This window comes from Thamnophis sirtalis, unplaced genomic scaffold (assembly GCF_051295495.1).
Source record: "Thamnophis sirtalis isolate CommonGarterSnake01/CBP01778 unplaced genomic scaffold, rThaSir2_p1.2 scaffold_3, whole genome shotgun sequence".
Lineage (NCBI taxonomy): Eukaryota > Metazoa > Chordata > Lepidosauria > Squamata > Natricidae > Thamnophis > Thamnophis sirtalis.
Window position 1 is genome coordinate 64,332,611 of NW_028261383.1, and position 12,791 is coordinate 64,345,401.

The 12,791-nt window shown below is 37.6% G+C and overlaps 1 protein-coding gene across 1 annotated transcript in view; it reads right to left on the reverse strand.

The window, feature by feature from the left end:
• The window catches only part of COL7A1 (collagen type VII alpha 1 chain), a 121,441-nt gene that overhangs the window by 85,969 nt on the left and 22,681 nt on the right, over positions 1-12,791 (reverse strand). Inside the window, exons 18-27 of the mRNA XM_087708992.1 lie at positions 11,739-11,885; positions 11,059-11,184; positions 7,534-7,677; positions 7,292-7,417; positions 5,938-6,084; positions 4,791-4,913; positions 4,540-4,686; positions 2,723-2,842; positions 1,716-1,862; positions 890-1,023 (exon numbers count right to left, since the gene is read on the reverse strand). Of these exons, the coding sequence (XP_087565118.1) occupies positions 890-1,023; positions 1,716-1,862; positions 2,723-2,842; positions 4,540-4,686; positions 4,791-4,913; positions 5,938-6,084; positions 7,292-7,417; positions 7,534-7,677; positions 11,059-11,184; positions 11,739-11,885 (1,361 nt within the window). The remainder of the gene's footprint in view (positions 1-889; positions 1,024-1,715; positions 1,863-2,722; positions 2,843-4,539; positions 4,687-4,790; positions 4,914-5,937; positions 6,085-7,291; positions 7,418-7,533; positions 7,678-11,058; positions 11,185-11,738; positions 11,886-12,791) is intronic.

Sequence of the window (12,791 nt, forward strand, 5' to 3'; positions counted from 1 at the left end):
GCAGGCACTGTATGCGTCCTGCGCATGCGTGGAAGCGCAGAACTCGTCAAAACCGGGTAAGGACCGCGGGCGGGCGGGCGCGCCCTTCGCCGTTCCCAGAAGTTACTTACTTCCGGGTTCGCCGACCAACCGGTTCGCAGGGACCGCCACGAACCGGTTGAAGCCCACCCCTGCTTGGAATGTATTTTAATTGTATGTAATTAGGCTACTGCACCAGAAATATGAAAGCCCACCAAACCCCCAATCTACTTCCAGTTATACTATTACCATGAAGGTGGTGCTGTTTTGAGTTTCTTTCCTATGCTTACTACCTTCTCAGAACTCAAGTTCTTTTTGGTAATTGCTCAGTATTTATCTCTCCTTTCTCTCTGAACCCCCAATACTTCATCCCAGGACTGAATCCAACCCCTGTCATATCCCTGCAGGGTCAAAGTTTTGATTCACAGCTATTTGGATGGCCAAATAAAACACCACCACATGGAGGTTACAGAATATATCTTTATGGTGCGGTGACTCAATAGTTAGAGTGAAGTACTGCAGGCTACTTCTGCTGATCATCGGCTGCCAGCAGGAATTCACCAGGCTCAAGGTTGACTCAGCTTTCCATCCTTCCAAGAACCCAAATTGTTGGTGGCAATAGGCTGACTCTGTAAATCTCTTAGAGAGGGCTGTGAAGCACTATGAAGCGGTATATAAGTCTAAATGCTATTGCTATCAAATTTTATCTTTTGTCACCTTACTGACAAACTATAGATTTGCAATGGTAGAATGAAAAATCAACAAGGTTATAAGTGGGTTCACTTCGCCCAACTAAAATAACTCCCAATGTCTTTGTGCATGTGAATCAAACAAGAAGGAGGCACTGCAAAAACTTGGTGATGTAGGTTACCCGGGTAGTTTCAGGACCTGGACGAAGAGTGGATATAATGTTGGAGAGGAAGCTCTGCACGGCCTCTGCATTGTAGGCTTTGTCTCGAGTTGTATGTACAAGAAAAATGACATCACGCTGGGTATCTGGACAGACTGCAGAGTGGAATGTTTCAGAAAGAGTCAGAATGGCATCAAATGGATTGGAGACATAAGCTAAAGGTCTGATTTTCCCTTCCCCCACTCCCATATGCAAATAATAACTGAAGAGATTTAACTTCCTATGTAGCTGCTTGTAATTCTCAACCAAAAGCTTTTAAAATCAATTATATTTTATTTTTAAATATTGCAATATTTTTAAAACATTTGTTCCAAAAGGCTTGCCATATGAATCTGAAGGATCTAGCTAAATCTACTCAAACAGCACTGAACCAAGGCAGTGTCATATAATCTCTCTGTAAACAGGCCAAGTAATATACAAATCAGGAAATCCAAAATGTAAGGTATAAATAGGATCATCATTGTTAAAAACAGGACTCCTTCTCAAAAATAGAACATCACCTTTTTCTCCCACCAATTATTAAGTGAAGCCACTGCCATTAAAGTAATTGACCAGCATCTTGCAAGCAACAGGCTCTAGATACCCACTGGTGTCCATGACAAACTACAGTGATGCCAAAATCACAGCATGCTGTGATGAGATTCAACAAATGTTATTATTTACTTGTGGTTGAGCTTCTGATGCAAGTATGTAATTTAAAGCACCTGGTTGAACACACATAGTTTGTTATTCGTCCTCTTGAATGGATACCCGGATAAAGACATTCCTCCATAAAGAAAAACCTCACCTGTCTGGCCAGAAATAGAAACCTCGGCACCGGAGATGCTCCCAAAGAGTGGGCGAATCATAAAGGTGTATTGCTCCCCCAGATGCAACCCAGACACTCGGTGTGATGTTTCTGATGCAGGCAATGTTCGTTGTGCCTCTTCTCCACCTGAAACACAAGAGGAACATGATAGAGGATTAACACAGATAGTTTTACACAGGGCTAATGATGCAGATAGTGTGTCTCACAATATATTGGCTTGTGTGCTCATTAGCTGGTCACAATACTGCAATATTACACGGCTGCTATGGGAGCTTCCATTCTCATGGTCTTTTGGAAGCTGGTAAAAATCTGGATCTTTGGGGGTTGACTGTGGAATTATTACCACCAGGGATTTTTATATGATTTCATTAATATCCTTTATTCAGTATTAATATCTGAAAAATACCTAGAGTCTGAATGGATTGAGGAAGTGGAAAAAACTGTATAAATAAAGAAACCCAGTATTTTATTAGATATGTGCTTATATCACATAAGATTAAGAGCCGAGGTGGCATTGCGGTTAGAGTGCAATACTGCAAGCTACTTCAGTTGACTACCAGCAGTTCAGCAGTTGAAATCTCACCAGCTCAAGGTTGACTCAGCCTTCCATCCTGCCGAGGTCAGTAAAATGAGAATCAAAACTGTTGGAGGCAATATGCTTACTCTGTAAGCTGCTTAGAGGGGGCTGTAAAGCATTGTGAAGTGGTATATAAAACTAAGTGCTATTGGTATTGTTATATCTAAGCATGAGATAAGATATTTTCCCTCATACAGTCCTTAAGGGTAGAGTAGGCTGAGAAAGAGTGACATGTGTAAAGTCACCTTGCAAGCTTCCATTACTGAGGGCAAACTAAAACCTGAGTTTTGCCATTGCTACTCCAATGCTTTGACCACTACTCCACAAAATATTGTGAAGGAAAATCAGAGTTCCTTGATGGCTGAACTCCTGGAGGAAAGGTGTGATGTACATCAAATATAGGACCAACCTCTTGGAGATTTCCACGAGAGAAGATAGCCAGAAGCCCCAGGAACTGGAGTCCAGGACAACATTACAGAATCCTTTTGAGTATCTGTCACCTGTAAATTGGCCACCTGGCCCACAGCTGCTGAAAAAACAAAGGTAAATATGGGACAGGTAGTTTGGTCCTTGACGGTGAAAGAAAAATCTAGAGAAGCTCCTTCATAGGAACTCACACTGACGACCACAGAGAGTAGATGTCACACTTGTGATCACTTGTAGCATTACAAGGTTTAATGGGATGATTTCATTTGAAAGTAAATGGCCCAAATCACCCCATAATAGCTGCTCCATGAAAAAAACCTGGGATTTTTTAGTTAGTTCTTGACTTACAAACATAATTGGGACAGGAATTTCCATCACAAAGCATGGCAATTAGTGTTGCACCTGATTTTACAACCTTTTTTTTTGCCATGGTTGTTAAACGAATTGGTGCAGTTGTTAAGTGAATCACATGGTTGTTAAGTAACTCTGGCTTTCCCTACTGAGTTTGTTTACTGGAATCTGGCTGGCAAATGGTGATTGCATGAGTCAAGACACTGCAACCATTATAAATGCATGCTAGTTGCCATGCACCCAAATTTTGATCACATGACTGTAGGGGATGCTACAATGCATTATGCATCTCTTAACTATGATAACTGGTTACAAGTCAGTTTTTTCAGTGCCATTGAAACTTTGAAATATCACTAATGGTTGTAAGTTTGAGGGCTGCCTCTACCTACTACTCTGCTTCATCTACTTCTTTGGCCCTTTAGAGGTCACTTACTTTGAAGCAGATTGGCCTATCTTGATGTTAGTGAGGCTGAGTACATCCCTGCCAATGTTTTTACCATAAATGAAATGTCATACCATTTCTGATGCTTAAAGCAGATTGTTGAGGTAGGGTGCATAAGTGTTTTACAGATCTAGTATTTATATACCAGAGATGAGTAGTATATAATACAACTATGTGCAAAACTAGTGTTATTGTCTGTGACACATCGACTTGAATATTATACAGAGAAAGGCAATACTATACATAAAAAACTAAAGCAATAAAATAGAGATAATTTATACTGTTAAAGTTGAAAATAAAATATCCACTGTTGAAACTCTGCTTTTTGAACTACATTCTTATATGCTCTATAGACAAGTGTGCAAGAAACAGCCTAATAGCAACATTCTGGTGTAGCATCCTTATTTGGGAGTTTTCCTTCTAAAAGGTTAGACTAATATCTAGAAAAGCTAATTATGCTTTTATTTAAGCTTCCATTCAGTTTTAGGTAATACATTTAGCTTTGTGTGATGTAATTTAGGCAATACATTTAGCTTTGTGTGATGTTTAAACTTTTTTTTAAAAGGACAATTTAAAAACTGTTCATTAAAATTTATTTTGAACGGATGGATTTTTTAGTTTTTAGTTTAAAAATGGAAGTGCAACAGCCAATGGAATTACATATCACAAAAGATGAGAGATCCAAATATCTACTGGTCTTTGGCAATATTAAAGAAGACCCTTACAATTACACATCAGATAAAAATATAATTTCTCTAATCTGCATGAAAGAACAACAAAACTCTAAAGAAGGTCTCTTAGCTGCAAGAAAACACAACAATGGTTTCCCCAGAAGTAGGAACCAACAGGGGCCATTGATGAAAACCAACCAGATAAGATTGGTTTATCTCTGCTTTGTCTTTAATTCTTCTTAGATATGAAATTTACATTCCATATCTAACTAGAGGCTACTCTAGAAACTTTTGTGCCGTAGACTTCTATCTCTGGATAGCAGAGAGTTAGGTTACCAGTGGTGGCAACAATGGCCACAGCTTCGCTCTCCCGGTTGCCACTCAGACTTGTGATGCGGATGTCGTAGCGCCCTCCTGGCTGCAGATCTTCAATGACATAGGTATTAATAAGGGGTGGCAACAGCTGACTCCTCTCAGGCCCACCTGTCCCATGGAAAAGAGCTAGTTAATTTCTTGGATAATGGGTGGCAATAATAGAGGAGGTGCATATACAGTATAGGAAAATATATATAGGAAGCGTTGATCACCTGCAGGGCGCCAGATGAGCCGATAGCCTGTGCTCCCCCGTGCTGGGCTCCATTCTAGTCGAATACGGGTTTGTGAGGAGTCAATCACACGCAGGTTTCCAACCGGTTGAATTGGGATTGCCGCTAAAAGGAAAGGTATGAGGATTAACAGGGGAAAAAAAGCCAGGAAGTCTGATCTTTAACAAAGAGAAGAGATACTCTAGAAAGAACTAATCCTCTTATGAAACATAGATGAGGCCTTTGGTATGAGATAAAAATAATTTTTTTCACTTTCACTTTAAATGTGATGTAAAAATATTTTTTTCCACTTTCAGTGATACATAACTGTATCCTTCATGAATAATCACTGAAATATTGTCTTCTTGAATAGCATCAATAATAACACCTGAATAACCAATTATGGGATTATGAGATCATGTATCTTCAAATCTCTGGAAAATATTTTCAGAAAATAAATTCTTTCATTAGACAAATTTCTATGAGGTTCTTTGATTCTTAGGATAATTTTACAGTAAATACAATTATCAATTCATGAGGGAGGATTCAGTTTTCTGAATCTGGAACTATATATTGTCAAATATTAAATACTGGAAGCCAAACAATTGGTGTTAATTTTCCAATTTGGGCAACTTTGGAATTATCTATCTATCTATCTATCTATCTATCTATCTATCTATCTATCTATCTATCTATCTATCTATCTATCCATCCATCCATCCATCCATCCATCCATCCATCCATCCATCCATCCATCCATCTTTTTATCATCTATCTCAACGTTGGTTAAATGTATAGTATTAGGATCTAAACATACTAAAACTCTAGTATGCCTGGAAACAATTATGTCAGTTGAAAAGTTATGGAATGGAATGTCCAATAAAATGATTTGACTCTTTTCCCAAGCTAAATTGACATTATGGCGAAACTGTACTTTAAAAATTGGGAAAAAGCTGGAGATATGAAAAAATGGATGGAAGTTAAGATACCGGCTTTGAAGCAATTGATAGATGAAAATGAATTTTTAATATATGCTGTGTTAACAGATAAATAAATTAAAGCATTCCAGAGGCAGAATCTCCTTTATTCATAGTTGTAAGAATTATTAAGATTAGAATCTGACACACAAATATGGACGAATAAGTCTTACGTGTTGTGACAGTAATAGACACGGGATTCCCTTCACGATTCCCAATCAGTGCTGTGACTTTTACAGTGTAGCTGACTCCTCCTTCCAGGTTTTCTAAGTCAAAGGAATTAATGTTTCCCAAGACCAGTTTGCTGCTCTCAGGTCCACCTTTAAAAGAAGAGAATATGACCTTGCTAGTGAAAAAGACGACCAAAGCCATGCAAGGTTATTACAACCCACACAAATAAGCATAGAGCTTGATCACAGCAACAAGAAGCCTCTCTTTTCCCTAATTCTACATTTCCTTTCAGCAAACAAGAAAATCTTCAACTTCAGCCTCAAAAATCTTTTGTGTTTTTTATTAAATGACTGCTTTGTTTTTCACTCCTAGAACTAAGAAGCGCAAATTAAGACTGCACTGTAATAGGCATTCTCTCTCTCTCTCTCTCTTTCTGTGTGTGTGTGTGTGTGTGTGTGTGTGTGTGTATTCAGGTTGCTTTTAACATTCATAGGGATTTTTTTTAAAAAATTACTTAAATCTTCATTTTGTTAATAAAGCCGTGATGTCAGTTATTAGCTTTTCAAATCCATGGCTTGTACTGTAATCCCCGCCAATCTAAATTCAATTGTATAGTTGTGATAATGTAATAATTAATTCATTGTACTGATGAATTAATGTACGTACATTAAAAGTGTGTGTTTGCAAGATTTTTCAAAAAGTTGCCTGAGCATTCCCTGCTTCTGTTAAAATATTCATGACTGGGAGAGACATGGGAACAAGGTCAGCCAATGAATAGGCATAGCAACTAAGTCAGCCAATGGGAGCGCAAACAGATCTGAGTCTGTGCAGAGAATTGAAACAGAAACTTTTGCAATCTGCTGCTCTGAGACGTAAACTAGCAATCTGCCTGGATTTGTCTGCTGAAATTAAACTAACTGTTTGTGTTTGCCTGTAACTCTCCTGTCTCTCCAGGTGGTTTACTTGGAAGAACCACCTGTTGGTATTGTACATTTATTTATCTATTCTTATGTATATAAAGTAGTTAATGAATCCAACTGAATCAGTTAACTGTCTGTGCTTCTTGATTTGAATTTATGCAACAAACTGTCGACATTCCCAAATTCATTTTACAACATTTTAACTGTATATTTCACTTAATCCATCACTGAGATTAAAACTACCATCAGTGTGCTGATAATATATCAGATTGCACCAATGGATAACCTCTCCTCGGGGCTATAAATGGTTATGAAAATAAGGACACTCTACATGTCAACAACAAACAAACATTTTGTTCAAGAGGCTCACAACTTCTTGCAATTATTGTGAGGAAACCAGAAATGGAAGATCAATAAACTTTGGAAGCTTCCTTACCACTACGCTGGCTCCACACCACTCGATATGCTGTAGCCCCTGGGACACCAACCCAAGAGATGCGTACCACATTTCCCCTGGACTCAAGGACTCTGAGGCTGCTGACTGTTCCCACTGGATCAAAGCCTTCAAGACAAAGAACAAAAAAAAAAAAGAATGATTGGCAATAGGATTCTCAAGGTGTAGCAAAAAGAGGCAGAGAGCTATGCATTCGCATCATCCGCAACTACAACTGGTCTCACCTGTTGTAGCTGTGGTGGTAGCTGAGCTCCCTTCTCTGCTGCCAACTAAGGCTGAAACCTCAATGAAATAGACAGTTCCAGGCCTCAGACCATCAATGGTGTAGGAATTTATATCAGCTGGTAGGACTCGAGAGATCTCTTGACCTGGAGGGGAAAAGGTGCGTTCAGGCAACAGATGGAAGCAACAGATTACTCACACAAGGAAGAAAACAATGAATTCTTACTGCTTAAAACCACCAGAGAGTACAAATCAGCCAAGGCTAATTATTCCAGGCTAATAATCTGGAACTCAATCACCCTTTTGCATTTGTACTGTCATTCTTTGATCAGAATTGGTGCTCACAAAATGTGCACTAAAGTCCCTTGATTAGCAGAAATGACAGCAAATATTGTTTTACGTATGCTAGCATATGCTGCCTTAAGCTTCTGAAGTATAGGTGGAATATAATAAATAAAATAAGTAATATGCATACTTTACTAACCCATTTCTTCCTTTATTTGAGTTTGTAGTAGTACAAAAATATGCTTGTTGCAGAAATGAAAATGTTTGCAACATGATTGTTTCTGGAAAATTTACTGAAATGTTTGACAAAAGCAAACTTGTAATTCAAAAATTCAAAAGTTGTAAAAAAAAAACCCAAATAGGCGCATTCTTGTTGTGAGTATCTGCTTACTCAAATCTGGCAAGTAAGAAACCAGAATTTTCACATCTAACCAATAGTCTATCTATGCTACAAAAACATTCAATGGCAGGCTAAGTGTGAATAATTATGTTTGCAATATAATGCAATATAATTTGCAAGATGCAAATTTCACGGATGAAACATCTCAAATAGTTCCATGTGCATATAATGTGCATATAAGGTGAAACAAGAAGGGGAATGCTGTTGTCTTAAGAATGCAAACAAAAAAGCAGAATGAAGAAAAAAAAAAGAATCAGCACATGGCCAGGAACAGGGTGATGGATAGTATATTACATAATACATTCCCTGATCTGAGAGATGAAATCACAGCTAATACAGTCTGGTCCCCAGAGTTTCCTGTTAGCTAATTAATTTTATTCCTGACAGATTCAATAATGAAAATCAGATCACAAGAAGATACAAAATACAGATGCCTAACTTTTAATTTCTTTTCTGCTATGATTATACACAACAGGAAATCAATATTAGAAGATTTTGTTCATGAGATTCAATGCTCTGTTATTGGTTTTATCAGTACGTTAACTTCATTCTCAAAATGTCAACTGAAAATGAAATATTAACTACTTTATCTCATACAAACATATTAACTAGGTAGACTATATCAAGACACAAAGTCTTCATTGGCTACTACAGTAGAAACAAGAAGGCAGGGAAGTGAATATTCTTTTACATACTCTGAATATAAACTACTACATTGTACTTCAATGGAAGGTATACAGTTCAACACTATAGTACAAAAATACCAAGGCTATTGCCTCTTTATAATAAAATTTATTTCACAGATTGCTAGAGAATAACTAACCTTTGAGGACAAAATATCCAATTTATTTTTTCTATCTGAACTTTCTATCTGCACTTTATAATTCCTCAAATTATTCAGAACTGACAGAGAGATGAAGCAAAAATTATCTATGTATCATCTCAATTTCTTGGATGCAATTTCTCAGGGTGTGGAGAAGGAGGACGAAGGGGACTGATGAAATCTTTCAATTTTAAATCTTCTAAGAAACAATGAGAAAATGTTAAAATATGCCACACACTGCAAGAAAGAGAAGCAGATATTTTGGCATTCAGAAAAATAGCAAGCTGAAATTGAGCTGGCCTTCTCTAATAAGAGTGCAAGTTTCTCCTAGAAAAAATGTTATTATTTTCTTGTAATTATTCATATTAAAGTAAAATATATATTTAATCTTATATATATGTTAAAGCTGTGTAGTATTTTGAAATTGAAGCAGAAAAAATTGCTTTGGAGCTTATAGCACCTATTAGCAGCTCCTTAAACTAAAAACATCTTCCACTGGGGTGGCCTACAACTCTGGAGAGAAGTTATGTTGTCCAAGGAAAAGATAAGGCTGCTTTAAAAAGTTGTTGACATGTCCTATGAATGAGCATCCCTGCTCATTCTAGAACACACACACACACTAACCCAAGAAAAATAACTCCAAATTGGATTTGGCTTATATGTAAGTATTTATGATACCATCTATATATTCCTAAATCCATATGCAAATAAGCTGCTCTCAAACTTTTAACCAGCTGTGCCACTTGTGGAAAATTGTGACAATTAAAAAGATATGAAAACTTTGAGGTTTGGCTTATCTCCAGATGGCACATTTTTCACAGTATTTTAGTTAAAAATATGAGTTGACTTGGCTTATTTTCAAATGGGCTTAGATACAATATTAATATATACCGTGTGTAAATGTGTATAAAATCTGTTATATAATTAAAGTTTTCTCAAAAGAGAAAGTCACTAATCCTGTTTTAACATGTTTTGCATTGGGCCCACCATCAAATCTGTGCTTAAGAATGCTTACAAAATATTTTAATGTTAAGAAGAGCCTTTTGCTTAGAACTGATAACTAACTGCCTAAATAGTTCTGAACTGCAAAGAGATTAGCTTGCTCAGAGACACAGATAAACTCTAGCATTTAATCACATTACTAGAGTATCCTCTTCTAAAATTATTTGGTTTTGGCAAAGTTTTAAAAGCTTATTGGCTTAATCTTTTGAGTCCATTGACTTGCCTCAATCGCAACTGCTTTCTTTCTTTCTTTCTTTCTTTCTTTCTTTCTTTCTTTCTTTCTTTCTTTCTTTCTTTCTTTCTTTCTTTCTTTCTTTCTTTCTTCCTTTTATTTCTTTCTTTTTAACAGAGAGCCCAAAAACAACCCCCCAAATAGAATTTTTTAGTTCATAGGCAAGTGTCAAATTCTGCCTTGATGCAAAATCAATTTGAAGGGAATTCTCACTCAAGTCCTTACAGAAGTGCAGCTTAAGGTCAAATTATGTTCCAAGGTTAGCACTGGGGGAAAACATCCAACTTTCAGAAGGATCCAGTAGGAAGGCTGTAAGTTTCAGAACCAAGCTTGACTGGGCTTTATGGATGTTTCAAGTCACATGGTCTGCTTGCCACCAAATTGGTATTTATTAAAAACAACTCTGTAGCATTAGAATCTACTTTCAGAGAAGGCCTTTCTCATCAAGATAGTCCTGTTTTAATCATGGAATGAAATGAAGATAAGGACATCTTCTTTTTGTTACTTTTCAGTGTTTTATCCCAATTTCTTTCATATATTTTTTTTCTTTCCACTAAGGAGGAAACGCTGGAACAGCAGCACAATAATGTTAGGAATAAAGATGGCAAAAAGCTCTCTAATAGGAAGCATCCAAATATCTCAGGATTTGCATTTTGTTTTCTTCCATTTATGTTTTGGGCTCAACATTAGGCTGCCACCCACACTTCAATACTCAAGTAGAATAAAATCCAAATATATACAATTCAGCAGTTAGAGTGCCTTTTTTATGACTTGTCAAAACTCACCCTTTCTCAATCGCCATGTCACTTTATAGCCTGTGGCCCCAGGAACACGATTCCAGGTAACACGCAATTGATTGGGCCCAGATGGAGCTGCCTCTAAGTTGCTGATGCTTCCTACAGATGAACGTTCTACAAGGTCAAGCATATAGAAGACGGAACGGTGAGTATAAACCATTGAAAAATAATAAAAGCATTACCATTATTTAACATAAATTATTTCACATATAGAGTTTAGAGTTGTTCTTCCTGTTTTTCCTTGAACATTTCCTCAAGAATCTATGCAACCAACTTGTTAGAGAAGGAGGCATTCTTTTCAGCTCTTGGTGGGGACCTGAGGCTGAAATATCCTACTTTATCTAAAGTCCTCAGTTGTGTTTATCTGCTTCTCCAATCCTGATCTTTCTTCAGAGCAAGGATAGAAATAAGTGCCAAAGACTGGTATTTCACAATTCTGAGTATTTAATGAGAAGCCCAGATTTGCACAGTTGAAGCAACTTAAGTTTTAAAAGACATCAGAAGGAGCACATAATTTTCCTGCCCTTGTTACTGCTGCATTAAATCTTGATTAAGGTTTACTGTTAGGCCTTTACCAGCCATAATGACTATGTTGTACTGAAGAGGTTAAAAAAAAAAGGCACAATACAGTTGTCAAGAGGCAGTTCCGGCTTCAAAAGAGAACGCACCAACTTGGAAAGTAAGGGTGGCAGGAATGCTTTCTTGGGTGCCCAACTGTGTTGTTATTTGTACTAAGTATGTGACACCTTCCTTCAGATCTTGCAACTCAAAGAAATTCTGGTCTCCGGGAATTCTTCTTGTTTCCTCTGAGCGATCTGAAACAAGATGCAAAGGAAGCAAAATCAACCTATGGTAATATGGGAAGCTTTAGTTAGGAACCCCAACCCCATCTCTCCATATAAGAGCGGAGGTGGCACAGTGGTTAGGGTGCAGTACTGCAGGCCACTTCAGCTGACTGTTATCTGCAGTTCAGTTAATCTCACCAGCTCAAGGTTGACTCAGCCTTCCATCCTTCCGAGGTGGGTAAAATGAGCACCCGGATTGTTGTTGGGGGCAATATGCTGACTCTGTAAACCGCTTAGAGAGGGCTGAAAGCCCTATGAAGCGGTATATAAGTCTAACTGCTATTGCTATTGCTATAAGTTGAACAAAAACATTATTTTTCAATACTGGGTCACATGCTCATCTTCAGATCTTTCATATTACATTTTAAAAAAAATTTATTATATCGTTACCATATTTTTATCTTTTGTTTTTTGCTATTGTTTGTTTTAATTACAAATGTGAGATGCAAGGCTATATAAATCAAGTAAGAAAGTAAGTGGTGTGTGTGTGTGTCCCCCTGAAGAACTTTTACTATTTCCCACCATTTTCGCTTTGGACTTCTAGTTCATCCCTGTTTCTCTCCACACCATTGTCCATCAAACCTCAGGCCATTTTCTCCCATATTCATAAATGTTAACTGTTGCAAAGTCCAGTTGCCTTTTGAAAAAGCACCACTGGGACAACCATGACCTAGGTCAGTGGTCTCCAACCTTGGCGACTTTAAGACCTGTGGACTTCAACTCCCAGAGTTCCTCAGCCAGCTTTGCTGGCTGAGGAACTCTGGGAGTTGAAGTCCACAGGTCTTAAAGTCGCCAAGGTTGGAGACCACTGACCTAGATGACTGAGAATCTCCGTAGACTTTGCTCTTTTTTCTCAAATGACTGCAAACACACATT